The sequence below is a fragment of the Manduca sexta genome, chromosome 3 (assembly GCF_014839805.1).
Source record: "Manduca sexta isolate Smith_Timp_Sample1 chromosome 3, JHU_Msex_v1.0, whole genome shotgun sequence".
Lineage (NCBI taxonomy): Eukaryota > Metazoa > Arthropoda > Insecta > Lepidoptera > Sphingidae > Manduca > Manduca sexta.
The window spans coordinates 6,651,837-6,672,054 of NC_051117.1; the positions used below are offsets into that span (position 1 = coordinate 6,651,837).

The 20,218-nt window shown below is 33.5% G+C and overlaps 2 protein-coding genes across 4 annotated transcripts in view; one reads left to right on the forward strand and one right to left on the reverse strand.

The window, feature by feature from the left end:
• LOC115453223 (rho GTPase-activating protein 190) overlaps window positions 1-12,710 on the reverse strand; it is a 43,226-nt gene extending 30,516 nt beyond the window's left edge. Inside the window, exons 1-7 of one of the 3 annotated variants that reach the window (XM_037439128.1) lie at window positions 12,584-12,710; window positions 11,937-12,089; window positions 7,682-7,794; window positions 3,795-3,939; window positions 3,131-3,333; window positions 1,793-2,035; window positions 306-406 (exon numbers count right to left, since the gene is read on the reverse strand). In XM_037439128.1, coding sequence (XP_037295025.1) covers window positions 306-406; window positions 1,793-2,035; window positions 3,131-3,333; window positions 3,795-3,939; window positions 7,682-7,794; window positions 11,937-12,000 — 869 coding nt within the window. In that variant the 5' untranslated portion in view covers window positions 12,001-12,089; window positions 12,584-12,710. Of the gene's footprint in view, window positions 1-305; window positions 407-1,792; window positions 2,036-3,130; window positions 3,334-3,794; window positions 3,940-7,681; window positions 7,795-11,936; window positions 12,544-12,573 lie in introns of those variants that run through there. The other 2 variants (XM_037439121.1, XM_037439136.1) reach the window with 2 other exon arrangements.
• Window positions 12,711-17,749: 5,039 nt separating this feature from the next.
• The window catches only part of LOC115452533, a 34,518-nt gene continuing 32,049 nt past the window's right edge, over window positions 17,750-20,218 (forward strand). The window contains 1 exon segment of the mRNA XM_037439300.1: window positions 17,750-17,921. Within this exon segment, the coding sequence (XP_037295197.1) occupies window positions 17,835-17,921 (87 nt within the window). The 5' untranslated portion in view covers window positions 17,750-17,834.

Here is a 20,218-nt window from a genome sequence, read left to right on the forward strand (position 1 = left end):
CGCGAATTTTTTATTATAATTTTCTCCCGACGTTTCGAAGACTTTGCAGCCTTCATGGTCATCGGGGCGGGCTGAGATGTTGATCCGAAAAGTCAGTTTTAATGTCAAACATTCGCATAATAAATATATCCTGTCACCAACCAAAGATATGATTGTCAAAAGTCGATACTATATCGGTCAAGCCGCATTTTCGTGCCGTCAAAAAAACTGTCTACGTAGATATGTAAACAGTTTTCGGTAATTAAAAACAGATTTGTACTAAAACTTTGATCATAGTATTACCACTAGATATGAATATTCCTCACTTGTGATCCTCGACGTGGATCCTGATGAGTTGTGTGAAAGCCTCGGTGACGAAGTCGAGCGTCTCGCGGCGTATGCGCAGCGCTTCGGCATAGTTCGCCACCTGCAATAGGAACAATGTTAAGAAACACTATACAAGTTTCTATATATATAATTAAAATTAAAATTATAACAAAAATAAAAACTTTAACAAAAATTATATCCCCTCGAAAAACCACTAAAAACCAAAAAATTATTTAATATTACAACATACTGGTTACAGGTTTTGGAGTTATGCCTAATTAAAAAAAATATATTTCCAAATCGATTCATAAATGATCGAGTTCTGAGGTAACAAAGATTAAAGAAAAAATACACGCCTCTGATAACCTCCTCCTGTTTTTGAAGTCGGTTAAAACTGCGATATAATACTAAATATAGTTTTATATCCATGTCTACATAGATTATGATAAAACAGCGGACCTCGGTGTGTCTGTGTTAAATGAAAAGTAATAGAAAATATAGGGAGTGAATAAAAAAGAGTAATAGAACACAAATGTAACAAGATTCAGAATTCTTTTCTGTTTACCAATTTTTTTTCTCGCGGCGTCGCCCACCTAATGTAGTTTTCCGAGATAAAAGTCCCGCTATATATTTTCCCGGGATAGGATAGCCTATAACCTTCCCAAGGTTTTAAACTATCTCCATACCAAATTTCATAAAAATCCGTTCAGTAGATTTTGAGAAAATCGATAAAGTAGAGATAGACAGAAAAATGAGTCTTGTTTTATAATAATAGATTAATACACACATAAATAAACGAAATACAACAGTTGTTATAAATGTTTGCATGTCCATTTGATCTTATACTTAGGCAAAAATTTCTCTATGTATATTGTCTAAGAACACAGTGTCTTAACATAATTATTAGTTAGTAAAATATTTTTTGATGCACACGGTATTTACTTATTATTGCTTTGTTACATGATGATTTGTAATTATCATGTTTTTTTTTTTTTGTTAAAGTATTACTCACTTATTCATAGACGTTATTTATCTAATGACGGAGCATTGTTGTGACAACAAGTGTATTTCTCAGTGATGACGGCATGGCAGCCTTCTCAGAGCGTAGACATAGGGCCGTGATGATTGGCTAATATTGAGGTACAACTTGAATCTAGTTCGCTGTCAGATAAATAACGCTGAGTAACAAACTTGTTATCAAAGCAATGCTGTCTTTAGATAAATAACGTCTATGAACAATATCAGCCCTGTATATACTATCCCACTGTTGGGCACGGGCCTCCTCTACTACTTGGAGGGAATAGACCTTAGTCCACCACGCTGGCCTAGTGCGGATTGGTAGACTTCACACACCCTCGAAAATTCCTTATAGAGAATTTCTCAGGTATGCAGATTTCCTCACGATGTTTTCCTTCACCGTTAAAGCAAACGTCAATGAATAAAGGGCTTAATGTATAGAAGCGTTGGTAGATAAATAAAAACTGACCTTGATCCTGGCCTTGGACTTGTCGACCATCTGCGCCAGCAGGAAGAAGGCGTGGTCGACGTTGACGTTGTCGTGGCTGGAGGTCTCGACGAGCGGGATGCAGCCCTTGAACTCCTTGCGCTGCACGAGGCGCTCGGCCTCGCGCACGCCGAGCTCGCTGGCCTCGTCGTTCTTGGTGGTCACCAGCACCACGGGCTTCTTCAGCTTCAGGATGTTCTGCAGGATCGTCGCTATTATTTCGTTCTGGAACGAAAGTTCGAATCAGCGGCATGTTATAGTTATAATACAAAAGGAGATTTTGTAGGTATATTTAAACTGCGATTTTTTAGCCTGTTAACATTGAAGTTTGAACATGCAGGCTTTAATCCGTAAGATTTTATATTATTTCCTAACAACCATTTTCAATAAATGATCCCAATCTCAATCTTCAATCTGATTTCAAAATCGAACCAATCAAAAAAGTTATTTATATATATCCAAAACTTTGCTCTGATTGATTAACTTTTAGGATAGATCGAAAAAACCGATTGGAATGCTTTATAGAAAATGGAGGTTAATCGGGCTACAATAAACGAGTTTATTTTACAAATTTTAAAACACGTCTGTCCGTTAGAATGTCTTTAAAAACGCGACTAGTAAATCGATGTCGTTTAATTTTGACGTTTGTGATTGGTCGAGAGACCAATGCGTCAATCACGTGTTAGTCTTTCAACCAATCACAGTAAAACGACACGAATAGGGTACCGGACTCATTTTTGTTCTTGACAATTATCAAATATTTACATAATATAAATTATAACACAGAAGGAATTATTAAAATCCGGTGAAAAATCAACAAGTTATAAGTCTTTGAATTTCGGTGGAAGGGGTAGTTAACAAGAAACAGAAAAGAGACAAAATACCCACATGTGACGTCATCGGGAATTACGACGCGTGCGAAAGAAAGAGATGAAGCGATATCCCCACATCGCGGCCACTTCTGCCCATTACAATATTTTAAATATGAATTACTCGCTCATTTTTTAACCAATTTTTATGCTGTTTTCGCGAACGTGCTTCTTTTTCGTATTAAAAGCCATTACATATAGAATAATGTACAAAATCAAGCATAGTCCGGTCCCCTATTCAGTTCGTTTTTTTACTACATTCCAAACACACAACAATAATGAAAAATTCTCATCTGAATTTGTACGTAATATATAGAAATGAACAGATTCGAACTCTACAAAGTGTGAGTGCAAAAATAGTACCAATGCGTCTACTTTTAAAGCATACCTACAGTCTAATGCAGGCTATTTAATTTATAATATAGTCCCCTAACAATATCGCTACACATACCTGCTTCTCCCAAGTCCTGCCAGGCACCAGGCTGACATCGTACACGCATAGGAACCCGTCCACCGTCAGCTTTCCGTCAGGCATCAGCTTCTGCTCGTACTCCTTCTCTATCCCCAGCTGGTTCTTGCAGATGTACATCAACTTCTCGGCGGACTGGAGTTTCGTCGCCACGCATCGCTTCACGTATGGTTCCGTTTTGCCAACTGATTTGAAATCGAAAAGTTATTTTCGTAAAGTTCAAAATGTAGTTTGATAAAATGAAATAAGTTTCGAAGTACCTATAGGCAACAATGATTTTTAAATTCAAAGAAAAATACATATGAAATGTATTAAAAGCATATTATACTTTATTTGAAGTTTTAAGATTTTTTAAATAAATTAAATGAAAACACACATCGTTGTGGCTAACTTAAAGAAACGTATTTTTCCCTTGTATCTTAAAGGTGCATCTACCTTGATGGTAGTTGTAAATATTTAAATTCCATATTTATACCTTCCTCAAGAATATGCCGTCCTGCGTCCGATTGCCTATATTGTGGGAGCAAAAACAAGGTCCCTGATTGCAACTGTGCCGCCCCTAGACCTTGGCTTACACGACCTATTGCCAAATCCACTAGGTACTTCCCAACCCCAAAAACCAGCAGACACCCAACAAAATCAATACCTTTGAATGGCTGGAAGCACGCATCGTCGACGAACTCCGTCTGTTCCACCAGCTCGAACCTGTACTCCTGCTCGTCGTTGTCCTTCTGCACGCTGCCCCAGTACAGGAAGTGGTCGTTGTTGACCACGCGCCCGCTGAAGTCAGACTGAAAGGGAACGAAGTAGGTTTAATCACCTGCATAGCTAAGTGGGTTTAAAATTAATCTTTTTTTTTTCATTGACGATAACTTAGTTGGGAGTGGAAAGGACTGCCGAGACGAATTTCCTCAGTTTTAAGAACTAAAGGCGCGCACTTCTGACTTTTCGAAAGTTATGCGAGTATTCTTTGCGCGGAAAATTATATAAATAATATTAAATTATTATACTGTTAAAAGTAAGTAACACAAGAATTTTTTGAACTTCTTATTTATTATAATAAAAAAAAAATACGTAAAATACTAATTACTATTATAAGGTAAATGGCGCCACGAGTCAAAATGTTTAGTAATCTAGTATTGGCGCATTTCTTCTCGTGGCTTACAAGGCCAATAGCAATTTTTAGTTTACAAAGTAAATATAGTATTTTTGCATGGATCCAAATACGAACCAGCTTAAATTTCTACGGTATCTATAATTTGCACAACATTTTATCTAGAGTGCATAATTTATATCTATATTATTATATAACGGTACAAATTAATCTCAGGAACTACTGGTTCGTATTTAAAAAAACTTTCAGTTTTAGATAGCCCATTTATCGTGGAAGGCTATAAACTATATAACATCACGCTATGAACAATAGGAACGGAGCATTATAGAAAAATGTTGCAAAAATAGAGAAAATTAATTCCTTTTGAGAGCTTTCATAGCGTGCGCTGCGTAAACGGTTAAATAGTTTCAGGATAACATGTATATTAAAGTTACGTGAAGTGAAATTCAAAGCTCCGTTCGGTGATGCCACAGTTTGTGAGAAACGCTTTTTTAGTATATTTATTTAACTGACTGACTGCCTCGGTGATGTAGTTGTACTGCATGCCCGGTACGACCGCGCTCTGAGGTTCTGGATACGAATCCCGGATCGGGCAAAGTGATATTTGAGTTTTTCTGCTCAGTCAACCCGAAGTTTGGAATTTGTGTCCAATATGGCGATTGGCTCGCCCCCTATCACATCATGGGACGGAATACACTTGGAAAAAATTGGGTGCCCTAATTGCGCCTCCGCATACCTACATAAATACATGATGTGTGTGCATGTGTGTATTTTATTGACATTGTGTGACTTTAAGTCATTCAGCCTTATGAAAAATGAAGTCATAATCTGCGTAGTTACATCACAAACCTTAAACAGACAGAGAGATGAGCTATTATTGATCAACATCTTTTTAAGCATTAAACAAACTAGGTCACAATATAAACGAATAAACACATTGTACAAATGATACACAAGTAACGCGAGCGTGCGATTATTTATAGCTCCAAGTGTTTTGTTGAACTTGGTGAATGTGGGGACTAGGGCTGATCCGGGAGGGGTCCATTAGGGTCATGAGCCCCCCCCCCCCCCCTCTTAGGTGGGTCAAGTTGACTTATGATAGTTTTTCAATGACTCTCATTGATATATTTTTTTAAATTTATTTCTTGTATGATAGCAAACACATACGTATGACACGCATAACACTACTACATGCTGTTTATCTAATTTATGTTCGGAGAAAAATTGATTTCATTATTTAAATATTTAAAAACATACTATTCCTTTTGTAATTAGATTTATTATTGTTATCAATTTGGAGACTGTCCTGACTAGACCACGTCTATATAACCCCCAGACTTGAAAGCTGAATGCGCCCCTGTGTGGGGAGATGGTTAAAAAGTAAAATTTTTATTTAATTCCTTACTAGGAAAAAAACGTTTCCTATGTGCGTTTCAATTTTGTATGAACTAAGGTAATACGTCTACAAAGTCTAGCTATTCCGATACCAAGTGCTATTAAACTCTGCTCAACAGTTTAGCCGTTATATTGTATGAAATAGACACATAGACGTACTTTCATTCTTATTTTAATTACAGGCACACACAAATATAACGCCTTTATCTCCTGAGGGGTAGATAGAGAAGCACCCGGTCACCCAGTTTTCGTCATGTCTATTCCACACAATAATGTTATAGGGGGCAAATCTATCGCCATATTGAATGAAAAAATGAAAAATGAAACATCTTTATTTAAATATAAGAAACGTACAGAAAAAAATTGCCAGAGATTTTCAAATTAGGCTGAGCCTGTGTCTTGAGAAACCAAATAAAATTAAGTGAAATGGTTTGTTAAGCGCGAGTTAGTGAGATATTGGGCACAAATTCCTAACTTCAAACCGATACTGAGCAGAAAACGCCGATATCACTTCTGCCTGGGATTCGAACCTGCGACCTCAGAGCCGTCGTACCGTGCAAGCAATACAACATGCTACCGAAGCAGTATTTATTAATATGGAATAATTATTTATTTTTATAAATTAGGTTTGTCTCTTTGCTCTGTATGAAAGATAAGTAATTTCCCTATACGAAAATGGCTTATGTGTTTCCTTATGGTGCAAGCAACAGTTTACTTAAATACTGTAACATTAAAGGTCTAAATACGGTCAGACATAAAATAACAGATGAGGTAAAAATAATATACATTCTGGAATATTGAAAAATAATATAATACTCAAGGGCTCTTTTATATTAAATAGCCTAATAGCCTTCCTCGATAAATAGGCTATCCAACACTAAAAGATTTTTTAATCGAAGCAGTTGCTGAGATTTGCGCATTCAAACAAACAAACAAACTCTTCAACTTTATATCATAGTATAGATTTACCTAGAGCATTTTTTTTTTGTTTTTTTTTTTAGGTCTAATTACTATATTAGGAGACAGCAGTTACGTCTACAAGGCATACTTCAATATTTTATTCTTCAAAATGAACTTTTATATCATCAGCATGGTCATCAGCCCCACGAAGTCCATTACAAAACAAAAGCCACCCTAAAGACTCCATATCATGGAGACAAAAAAAATACACTTCTTTCCTATTTACAAATAGAATTCCAGCAAAGCGAATTGTACAACGCATTCTAAACAAAGTCCATCATAACAATTAAACATGGAATGTATAAAGTTCGTCGGCATAACAAATAAACATGTATTTAATGAGATATTTTCAGAAGAGCAATTAACAAGCACTCTACGATAATTAACGGCAACATTTTTAGCCACGATACAAGACGATTTAGGGAACTGAATGACTAAACTAGCAAACCGCTTCGCTTGATGGTAAGCGATACAGCTCGTAGACAGTAGCACCATACAGGACTTTGAATTACAAACTGCGTGGCACTGCACTGCGCTCGTAACCTTGAGACATGTGCTTAATCTCATAATGCCAAGTGTTTTTTTTTTTTTATTTTTTTTTATTTAACAAAATTAATTACGCTTCAATGCCCCTCAAAACAGAATGCTGGTGGTAGGATATATTTTATATCCGCCCGGATAGCGACCACCGTACGCAATGTTAAAACCCGCCACAGTGACGAATGACAAGCAATGATTACTCCTCGACAGTCGACAAAGTTATACCAGCCTGTGTGAACTGAATATACACAGGACCGCGACACACTTACGTGCGCCACTATGACGGGTTTTAACATCTAATGTACGGTGGTCGCTATCCGGGCGGATATAAACTATATCCTACCACCAGCAAATATACTTTGCGATTATTCCCCAGGTGCCCGACGAACTCTTAAATACGATGAATCAACACCCGAGCCTTCTCTTCTTGAAAATTCAATAGCAGACATAAATCACACACTAGCCCATCATACAACTTCCAGACCAACTAGTGTACACGGTCGACGATCCATAAACAAACATACCTGACTCAACACGCAGATATGGTCCACGTTGTAATCGTCGGCGTGCGTGCGAACGAATCTGTTGCAGAGGCACGACTTGCCGACGCCCAGCTGGCCTTTCTCCTTCTCCGTACCTGGTGGAATCATAAACAAATATTTATCGCACATTTAGAATCATAGAGACTTGTGTAAAGAATTAGTTTTATTAAAACATCGAAAAAGGATACGAATATTTATTATTTTTATCATTAAAAATGTTTACTGTAAATTGTCTCCATTTATAGAAGGTTGGATGAAATTAAATCTTAAATATCTTAATTATATGTATACCCTCAAAATTTTGATTAGACCGTTCTAGTTCTGAAGGTGCATTATTACGACCTTCAGGAAAGACGTAGCGGTTATAGAGGAGTTTTAGAGATTAATATGTATTTAAAAGTTATTTCAAAACGACAAACCGTACAATGTTCGTTGTGCAATAATTATAATTGTACCAATAGCGTTATATCTTTCACCTGACCTTATCCCATGTCGAAGAGGACTCAAAGCTACAGAAAAAATCTAAAAGACCCTCTCGCAAATACATCTGGTAACATATTTTTAAATCATTTAAAACTAAGGAACGATATTAAACAATAGTGTGTTAATGATTTCTTATGATTACACGAAAGTTACAACGTCGAAATAATATTACTTTTCCAATTTTATATACCTCAAAAGAAAATGATAATATAGAAAACCGCCGTGATAAAATCCAAAAAACGGTTTCATTTCGATAATAGCACGTTAGTTATGTTCGTAAACGTTGAAGAGAGAGACTTCATGCTTACAATTCCCACCCGAGATATTACTTTGTTTAAGCTTATATAATAAGAAAACTTTATTTTCTGTGATTGAAGTGGCTCTCAATTATTACGTGGTCAACTTTTTTTTCGCCGGCAACCCAATAGGGTTTTTATAGTAATAAACGGTTCCAATATCAAATACATGTGAAATATTTAAGGTTTAGTTTATAGTCTATGTGCCAAATTTCATCAAAATCTGTTCAGCAATTACCGCATTTTCTTCTAACCAACATCCAAACAACACAAACTTTCTCATTTATATATAAGACAGAAATTCCATCACTGTTCAAGAAAACCAATGGCCCACCTCAATAGAAGCTGTATATGGTGCATTAAACTCACAATATATTTTATCTAACGTCCAAACAAGGTTGCCGAGATAACATCGCCTTTCTCCAACAAATTAAACTAAACGCATGCACCATGATAACAGGAAATAGTGGAGATAACAAAGTAACAATAGATATCGGTCTCCATTCACAATTGCTGGTGATTGATATATGAAAAAACGGTATAGCAAGTTCCTTATATTTCCACTAGTTAGACATTGAAATAGAACTGTTTTTGTGGATTTTATTGCGATTATTTGTTTAATTTTTTTTTTTAATCTTTATTTAAGGAGCTTGGTCGTTATTTCACGACGATGTCGCTCCGTACATCCACTTTTATCCATGCCTACTAAATTTTTATAAACCAAAATATTTTTTTAATAAACCCTTAGCCTCTTCCGATACTGGAATGGACAAAAACCTATTTATGCTGCCCACATTAAAGCTCAAAGTATGAGGCCCACTCCGCACACACTCCGACAAAACATGAATTACGTCATCTCTGACTCCACAGTCAGAGCAGTTTGGGGAGTTTGACGCCTGCATAAGATGCTTAAACAAATTTGTCGGAACATGCCCAGAGCGGAGCCTCATTACTGCCACTAGCTCTTGTCTGCTCAAAGCACAATCAGTAATCCTTGGAGATTGTAACGGCTCAGGTTGAATCGTGCGGTATCATATGCCTTTTTCTTGGGAACGTTTATCAAAAAACTCATTCCACAGTTGGATACAGTGACGCTTTACTTGTGTTAACATTTCCTTGAAATGTGGTGCAGGATTTAAAAATATACCCTCCGTCGTCGCTTCTTTAGCTAATAAATCTGCTGTGTCATTACCACAAAGACATATATGAGCAGGAACCCATTGTAGCTTAATCGATTTCGGATTTAATTTTTACTTCCGACACGACGTCTCAAAGAGAACAAGCATGGCAAAGTCTATGCACGAAAAGCGTAAATTATAATTTGACATTGCAACTTCGTGTCCTACGCATGAAGCAAAATTGTTTCCCCCTAATTGGGGAGCAGTCATGATAGGAATGAAGGTCAAATATACTCATTAAAATGCACATTATTACTAACTATGATTTAATTTTACTGATTACGTGTGGGGTTCGGCCCCAGCACGCGCCCCTCAATCAAAGACTATTTATAACCCAAAATCTTAGGACTTATCCAAAAAAAATATTCTTAAGTAGTGAAATCATTCAGTATTTTGCGTATTTAACAATGATGTTTCACATAATAATGTGTATCATCGTTTTATCATCACATTTTCGGTATATATTATCTACACATTTATAAATACAAGAATAACAACTTAACAGGCCTTAATCCTACAAAATTAACCCAAATAAATAGTATTTATACCAGACAGTAAGATCACAACCCAAAAGGAATGCCAGCCATTGTAAAACACAATGACATAATTTAAGGAAGTTGCAATACTGTGTTCCGTATATTGTTACACAACCATTTTGAATGAAAATAGTTTCTCTTAATTCAATTAGAGGCAATGCGTTCATTTGATTTGACTCTCATTTAAAAGCTGTTAACATAATTATCACACTATGAACCATTCAGTAGCCTTACTACTGACATATGAATTTATCATAGTTGACAATAAATATTTTTTAATGTTTTTTTTAATCTTTATTTAAGGAGCTTAGTCATAATTTTAAGACCATGTCGTTCGGGACGTCCGCTTTCACCGTGTCACTCATATTCCATGATTTAAAAATACTTTTATAACAGCTGAATTTTGTTCATTAAACTGCGCCGATTCGGCTGCCACCAAGACCTTACAGCTCAGATTTTGTTTATTAAATAGTTCAATGCCTTAAATATCTACTTAGGATCCTCCAAGTTAAGACTGTTTTTTTTTATATGACCTTAAATAAAGTATCATCTGCATATATTTTATACAAACAAGATTTTAATTTATTTATGAATGTTATATTCTTATATCAACAATATATTAATTTTAATCCAACGTTCATATTTACTATATAGGTAGTCCTTATTAAATCAGGGCGGTCCAGGAACCTTGTTTATAGAAATAGAGCAAAAGAAATATTTAAAATAAGGAAAGCTACTCACATCCTTATCACTATACATTAAGAACTATAGTACCCATAGTCTTCTAATATGTCTGTTACATTATTGAGTCTATAGGTTTGCTGAGAAAATATCAGAAGAAAATGTGTCCCAAAAAGAAATATACAATGCCAGACCTTACTCAAGAATGAGAAGTCAGCATGGCCACACATACCTCATTCTGTCCAAAATGATGTCTCTGCAATGATCGCTTTATAACCTCACGACATACATTGTATTTTTACTTTTCGTTTCATTTAATACACTGCAACCATACATTACTGTGCTGCTAATAAATATTTTAATTAACTAACCATTGCATGTTTCATAAGATAGTGAAGACAGGAAAAGAAAAATCAATTAATTGGATGTTTTTCTATTCACATAAATTGAAATGGCAGCATCACAAACACAATAGTGGTAGTTTCTGTGTTATTAAGAGATTTTTTTTACCATTCATTAACAATTATATTATTATCTACCTATAAGTGTTTTGGTGTACCTCCACTGTAAACTGATATTCAATTTAAATAAATTATTTCAAAATATAAAAGAACAGCATAACAAGACATTCTATAAAAATCCTTAATTCTATGTTTTACCACTCAATAATGTGTTTTGAATCTTATTGACTAAGCACCTTTATTTGTCTTATCAAATTGCTCTTATTTTCTTATTAGAATAATTATAATTTTAAATGTAAACTTGTATGGATGTGACTTTTATTATATTACTAATACAACACTTTAAATTCAGGCAATATTGTAAAAGAAAATAATATTTTAGTATAAATGGGACATAAATCAGAATTGTATGATTCAAATACTTTGAAATCAAGTGTTCTTTTTTAAAAAATAATGCTAGTAATATATTGATTGATTTTCTAACAATAAAGCCCTAATCTAGACTGAATAGAGGCATAATAGTGGCCCTTATCAAATTCTTAATTTACAAATTTAATTATTATTTTTAAGCATACTTATATTTTTTAATATGTTTTACTTACCAGACAGCCCGACCACAGACACCGTCACCAATTTCCCGCCGGTATTTTCCGACTTTTTTGCCATTTTAGCAATCTTATCACACAGTTGGTATACAGTAATATAATATTGTATAATTACTTGATAAACACATCACAACACCGAGCTGACTATCGCTAACAGACACAGAACTGTTAAATATGTACATACGGTCACAATACTTGAAAAATATTCGCAGACTCACAATTTCACATGCTACTAAATAGATGTATGTATGACAAACAAATAATTTAACGAGAATGGGACTATAGGATGTTTTTAGCGGATAAAGGAATGCTGGAATTGATGTTAAATGTTTAACAACACTAAATAAATTGCCAATTAGCGAGAAAGGCAGCCAATTGGTAATGGAAAGGATCACCAGATGTGTCGATCTGGATTACACGCCCTAACAAGACTTGCGTCTCCGATCGGACATGACACATATAAAATTTAACTAAAGTTATGGATTATCGTGTTTACAATATACTTCAATATCAAATAATGAATATAAAGTAATAATTCATCGTCCCTTCTATTGCCCTACACTTTGACACATAATTTTTTACTTGCGAGCACCACAATTATTACGATAATGTTGACAAAAATGTTATATCACACCTTTACGTACATATTTAACTTTTCGAATCTAATGTATTTTACATTTTTTCTACTTTATTTTATGATTATTTTATAGAAAAACGCAATTTTTTTTTGACACAACTAGCTTTGCTTTGTACCACAGTATTGCCAACGCAATAAAATAATATGCCATAAAGAAATTATCCACAACCAAAAACTTTTTTTATTATTATCTCAATGTTATCTATGATGATTGTAAATAAACCACTGTCGACGGATAAGTATAAATCTTACTTTTTCGCTATTTTAGTTCTCATCACTGCATAGTATAAAACAAAGTCGCTTTCTCTGTCCCTATGTGTACTTAAATCTTAAACGTGGGGAAGCTACGAGCGGTTGATGGGATCAAATATATTACGCAAATATGTTGTAAAATTCTTCAGTTAAAAACTAAAACCCTGTAGCAACATTTTACTTCTTTGATTCTTGTCATTATATTAAAGCTTGAATCGCCATGGAACTTATTTACGAGTAACGAGATACTAAGGTATGTGTATATTTAATATAATTAAACCATATTGATTCTTGTACTTGTATGTTATAATTCTAAGGTCATCACATTATTGTAATTCCTCTGTATGCAAACTTTTAAATCTTCTCATTCATTAATTGTAGTTGGAGATGAAATATTTCGATACGTTTATCCTAAACTAGCTTTTGCCCGCGGCTCCGCCCGCGTTATAAAGTTTTCCGTTATAAAAGTCACGCTATATTTTTCCCGGGAGCCTATGTCCTTCCCATGGTCTCAAACTGTCTCCATACCAAATTTCATTTGAATACGTTGGGTAGTTTTTGAGTTTAACACGTTCAAGCAGACAGATGCAGCTGGGGACTTTGTTTTATAATATATTTTTGTAGAACTTTTTAAGAGGAACAATCCCGTCATACTTCATTGTTGCATAACTTCAACCGTTTACGCAGTGCACGCAACGGAAGCTCTCAATACTAATAAATTTTCCCCATTTTTGCAACATGTTTCATTACTGCTCCGCTCCTACTGGTCATAGCGTGATGATATATCGCCCATAGCACTTCAGGAATAAAGGGCTATCCAACACAAAAATAATTTTTCAATTCGAACCGGTAGTTCCTGAGATTAGCCATTACTGCTCCGCTCCTTTTGGGTATAGCGTGATGATATATAGCCTATAGCACTCCACGAACAAAGGGCTATCCAACACAAAAATAATTTTTCAGTTTGAACCGGTAGTTCTTGAGATTAGCCATTACTGCTCCGCTCCTTTTGGGTATAGCGTGATGATATATAGCCTATAGCACTCCACGACCAAAGGGCTATCCAACGCAAAAAGAATTTTTCGGTTTGGACCGGTAGTTCCTGAGATTAGCGCGTTCAAACAAACAAACAAACTCTTCAGCTTTATATAATAGTATAGATTTGCAGTTATACATGCGTGGAATTCCCAGTGCAGTAAAAGTTTTACTGCATACTTTAATTTTCGAAGATAAAAGTTAGGAAATCAATTCTAACTAATATTAAACTAACCATGTAGATATCGAGGGTATAGTGCTAAAACCCAATAAGTGCCAAAAAATCAAAAATCGTTTTATTGGTCTATCTTAATGAGTTTTTGACGCTCTTTCTATTGGTCTAATCCAATAAGCGGAATTCACAGTATAAAGCGAATTACTTAATGTAATAACCCAATAAAGTGGCCACTTTGCGACATTAATGATAAACTAAAACACCATAAAGTGAGTTAACTAGATAAATAATATTTTTAATTTACGCTTAAAGCAGTTATAGCTATTTATTTGTTTTGAGTGTTCAATGATTACCACTTAAATTACCAACGACATAAAGGTAAAATCCATTATTTAGTATTTAACGGGTTTTACCTTTAATTACCTTTATCTGAAAACAAACTAAACCAAAGGTTTAAAACAAAATAAATGTGTTTTTTGGGTTTCATTTTTCGATTTTATTTCAAAAGATATAAGTTATGTTGAGTTATATGGTATTTGTTTCCTTTGTTAACTAACTTTCTTCAAATTATGTTTAAGGAAGAACCCAATCAATCAAATTTTTAGCGTTATTGTTGACAGTTTGTGACAATAGCCCGCGAGTTTTGTTTTTAATTGTTCTCAATTTAGTGCTAATTATTTATGTTAAGCACTACGATGGGTGATCGAGGAAGGAAATTTGTGCAATTAGCTTGCATTTAGACGCTGATATCAGGTGTACGCTCATTTTGTGAGTACTTTTTCGTATATACAAAGTTACTTCTAATAAGAGATCGTTATGATTTAATTTTTAATTATTTAATAAGCTTCTCAATTAGATAATTACAAATTAAATCAAATTAAAATTACAAAAAGAATCCAATTATAAGGATCGTACAGTTAGCATGAAATACTTTTTCAATAACACATTTCCAAGTCGTCCTCGTTTTTTTTAAGCGACCTTAATGATAGTGTAGATATCAAATAGCAGATTAAGCAGATTCGTTCGGAGTTTTCAATAGTGACGATCAATGCGGCAACAAAGAACCACCTAAGAAAACGAGCTCTAAAATCTAAATATGTTGGATTTGTCCAACAACCCATAGAATCTTTTCCTGTAATTGAATCCCAATACTGTAGTAAAGATAGTAAAAAAAGTATTAGGCCCCTGGCGTTAAATCTATAAATAACATGTGTTGATTATAACAGGAAATTTTCAGATTAATGAAAAGTAGTAGTTTCAGCAATCATCAATATCGTAACATATTTAATGATAAATATAAATTAAGATTTTTTTTAATTAATAAAAAGGCTTAATAAATATGTAACATTTGTCCAAAATATGAAAAATCCATGTGGAAAGATCTTTTTAAAAAAAATATGAAAACCATTTAAATCGAAAAATACATGTCATGCAGCGAAAGATGCAAATAAAATTCGCACTTAAATACAGAAGACTCTTTTATGTCTATACTATGGATTTGCAAGCGGGGTTGCTCATAACAAATGGAGGAGAAGGTACATTATAGGTATACTACATGGAAAAATTTGTGTCGTACAATTTTACGATATATGAATCAAATTACCCAACAAAGCCTCTGTTGGAGTGAGTTAATTGGTAAAACAGGGAGTTCTGAAATATACCAATATCAATAAGACCAAACAAGAATCAGTACGTTTCAGTTCTTCTGTTGAAAACATTGATCATTTAATATAATTAAACAGAAATTCTTAAAGCGCAGCAACATGCATATAGAGGTGGACTCCATGCATGCTGCTTCCAATAAACAGCGTTAAAAAATAAAACAATAAGTAGCGTAAGTGAGTGGAAGAACGTTTTTACAGAAGCTAGAAAGAAGAGGACTAAGACTATTACGAAAAAAGATAGATAAGAAATAATTGAAATCAATACTAGTTCTAAAGTGAAAGAATTAAAATTTAATAAAATGTTAGACTTGAAATGTGTGTAAAATGCCAATTAATACACCTAAAAACAAATAAGGACTTGTTGAATATGTGCGAGAAACTCATTACACCCGAGAAACTCCTATTGATAAAGACCTACACCAAACTACCAACGTCTGTTAGTGATAAAGAGTGATTTATCCTGTTTTTTGTGACTTTCATACAGTAAACTAATTGACAAATTAAAATAAATGTTTAATTTCTCTTGGGGTAAAACCCAATAAGTCGGCACCCTTTGTAACTTATATTTTTTTTACGATAAAATTGATTACCCCAGAAACTTAAAAATATGTTATTACACTACTTAGATACATAGACTTTTAGCACAAAATAATTATTATGACGATATTATTTGAATGTCAAATATTTTGGTGCTTAAAACTTAAACATTGAATATCTCGAAAGTAACAATTTCATACTTATTGGCTTTTAGCACTATACCCTCGATATACAATATGCTAACTGTACCACAAGAGCGCCATCTGTTTAAAAAATCAAAGTAACAATCTCAAATATGACTTACAAGAGTAAATGACCGAGACAGAAAAGACATAATCAATCCGTGTATCTAATTTCATCCAAATCCCTTTCGTAGTCACTCCGTTTACTTCTAACAAACATCAAAATATTTCACAAACTTTTAAAAGTTTAATAATATAGTAGTAGATAACGATAGTTTTCGTACTATAAAATAATTTTTTAGAGATTCGGCTCTGACATCTTTTTCATATTTATACTACGGAATGTTTTATATAAAACAAAGATAATTTGGATTTTTTTTTATTAAAATTAAGTACAGTCGAATCCGTTTATAATGACATCGAAAGGAATTGACAAACACGTCATAATAAGCGGACGTCATACAAAGCGTTTTGTGAAAAAAAAAAAACATTTTTATGTAAATGGTATGCATGTATTTAAGTACTTTAATAGAGAAACATAGTAACTTATAAAATGTATGTATGTATGTATACGTCATACAAAGCGTTTTGTGAAAAAAAAAAACATTTTTATGTAAATGGTATGCATGTATTTAAGTACTTTAATAGAGAAACATAGTAACTTATAAAATGTATGTATGTATGTACATAAAAGTTGTATTTTTTAATGTAAGTAATCTGTAATTTTTGTCTGCTTTTGTTTTTTTTATTTTATTGTAAAAACAGTCTCTAATACTATTGTGTATAGAAGACATCGCTATGGTCAAATTATCGTTTTCAATATTGCTATGAACAAATCAGGATAATAATTGTGCAGCTTTTAATGCCTCTTCTGCGGTAAGTAATGGTTCTTCCTCGACTTCTTCTTCCCCATCACTGAGATTCAAAATAAAAACGAGCCACGTGCCGAACGTCGTCGGGCATCAACGAACATTACTGAAGGCGTAAAGAATCATTTCGGTCATTATAACAGGACATAATTTATTAAAAAGGGGTCACAATAAGCGACATGTCACTGTAAGGGAAGTCATTATATCCGACTTTTTTATAAAGAATCTTATATGAAAACCAAACTTCGTAGTGTAATTACGTCATAATAAGAGGTTGGTCAATATAGGCAGAGTCATAATAAACGGATTATACTGTATATATATTCGGGATAAATCTTTACAGTAATGTACTACAATACTGTGGTACTAAAATAGGATAAAGAAATGAAATTATGAATTAATTTGTCAGACTACATGGTCTGTTGCAGATGATTAATTGTCAAAGCAAATAATATTATAATTTAACACATGCAACACTTACTTTGACAACACCATTACGAAAACACAAGCGCATAAATGTCTCCCCGCGATATTTTCTTGAGAAATGACTTCTACAAATGATGGAAAAGACGTGAAAAGTAATCAAACAAGTGGCCAAAAAGGCAAAACATATTATATCGAACTTTACAAGGTAAGTTTTATTCTTATAATCATCAAGATTAGCTTATTTTGTGCGACGCCGTTGTGGACTTGAAGTTCTATCTACGGCCGCCATATTTGCCTTTTACGAACTCTTGTTTTCATTTATTTCATGGTTTATCAAGTTATATTCAATGGAATGTGCTGTTAAAGTAAGCAAAAAAATATTATAGATAACTTATTAGCCGTGATATGTGTTATTTTTGCTTTGCGAAGCAAAAATATGCGATCGGAAGATGACAAGAATTCTTTCAATTATTAGTGAGAAACTGTTGAATTGTCGGTATTTAGGGCTCGATAACCTTTTTTTACGCAGCTATTGTGAATTTAGACATGTGGTTTAGCACTTATGTGTAATCTTTGAAATGCGTATTATGGACAATGCACTCTCGGTGAATTGAAGATGGCCAGCAGCCATATCATAACATCTTTCAGTCACGTAGCTTAAATATATTTGACATTTGCAAAAAAATTACCCATTGTACTAAGAGCTGTGAGGTTGGAATGAATCATTAGTTAATCGGTGTTTTGAGTATACATCAGCTGTTTGTTGACTAGCGGCGCGCTGCGGGTTTGCCTATCGTTTTTTAGTAAAACGAGTTTCATTTAGAGTTGTAAAGCATTGTCTCGTAAATATTAAAAAAAGTTGATTAATACGATAATGGAAACATTAAAATAAAATATTATACATATAGTTAAGTGTGAAAGTAATTTAAATTAAGATAAGAAATTAACCGGCTTTAAAGCCATTTCCATTATGCCCAAATAATCAAAACAATAGATCAACAGCAAAACAAAAACATTGCATCGGCTAAATAAAACATCGGAAATACAGTATACAATCTACGCAATAAGTCAAGTCAGGGTACATTGCTCGTCTTTATAACAAACGTATAATAACTTATAAAAAAATATATATCTTATGCAAAGACAAAAAAATTTTAATGCGCATATTTTGGTGTGTCAATCACAGTACACATTTTATGCTATAGTTTGTCGTTATTGTTTAATAATTTACAAATGACTTAGAAAGTTATGTAAAATGATTAATGTATTTAAATCTTACTTGGTCATCAACTTTGTTAAATTCTGTTCCTAGGATAAAGAGTAGCTTGCATCATTGGAAATTATTCTAGTGTTAAACAGTTAGGAACTATGAACAATTAGGAAATGAGAAAAACTCTTTATTTAGACAATAATAGTATAAAACAAAAATACAAAATCCAACAAATTTTTAGTAATGACTTTGAAATTGAACTAGTTTTCGGATTGTCTATTAGTTTTTATATTATGATTTTCTACTGATGCTTTAAAGACTGCAGCCTTTTGGTAAAGATTTCTTAAGAAAATGAGAATTTTTGTCATTGAAATATAACTACTTTACAGAATTATTGCTGTAGATTTATTTATATTTTAGTCTCAACATTTCCAAGAGCTTTCAATTCTTCAGTTTTAAAAGACAGTATAAATTGTGTAATTACTGGGCATTATAAGAAGTTAAGTAATTTCTCAGTTAGCCAAGTATAATCAATGTGCCCTGTAATACTTTATTTTTCAAAGTTAGCTGTTGTATTTCTAGCTATTGTGTGGCATTTACAATCAATTGATATCAGTATTTCCCTTGTCATTTGATTCCAATATAAAAGAATACTCTAGTTAGGTTCGGTTAGCTCGACTATTAGTTAAACTGCTATGAGAGTGTAGTTGTATTATGGTACAACTGTATTACTAAGGTCTCGTATTTGGTCCCAGATTGGGTAAAATAATATTGGGTTTTGCTACTTAGTATCAGCCTGGAGTTTGGAATTTCTATTCAATATAGCTATAAGCTTGCTCCCTAGCATCAATAGTCAGCATATGGATGATGGAACATGAGTCTACTGGTTTCGTTGCTACCTATCAATTCAGAGATTAAAAACATGGGTATGTGTGTGTAGTTAGTTACTAACACATCATGCCTAGGGGTCAATATAAAAACTTATGAGGCAATTAAAAGTTGGAACAATAAAAAAACAAATGTAATTACCCAAGCATAATTATAACTTGTAATGATTTGCATGGCTTTTATCAAAGTTCAGTTTTAATAGTAATTTAAATCTATATCTCATATTTAAATATCAGCATTCTTTAATATATAAATATACTATAAATAATTCATACACCAGTTCCTTGTATTCTTAGATAATATTTTTAGAATCAAAACCACAGTAAACATAACATACATAACATCACGCATTTTATCCCCGAAGGGGTTGCAGGGGCGCAACTAGGGCACCCACTTTTCGCCAA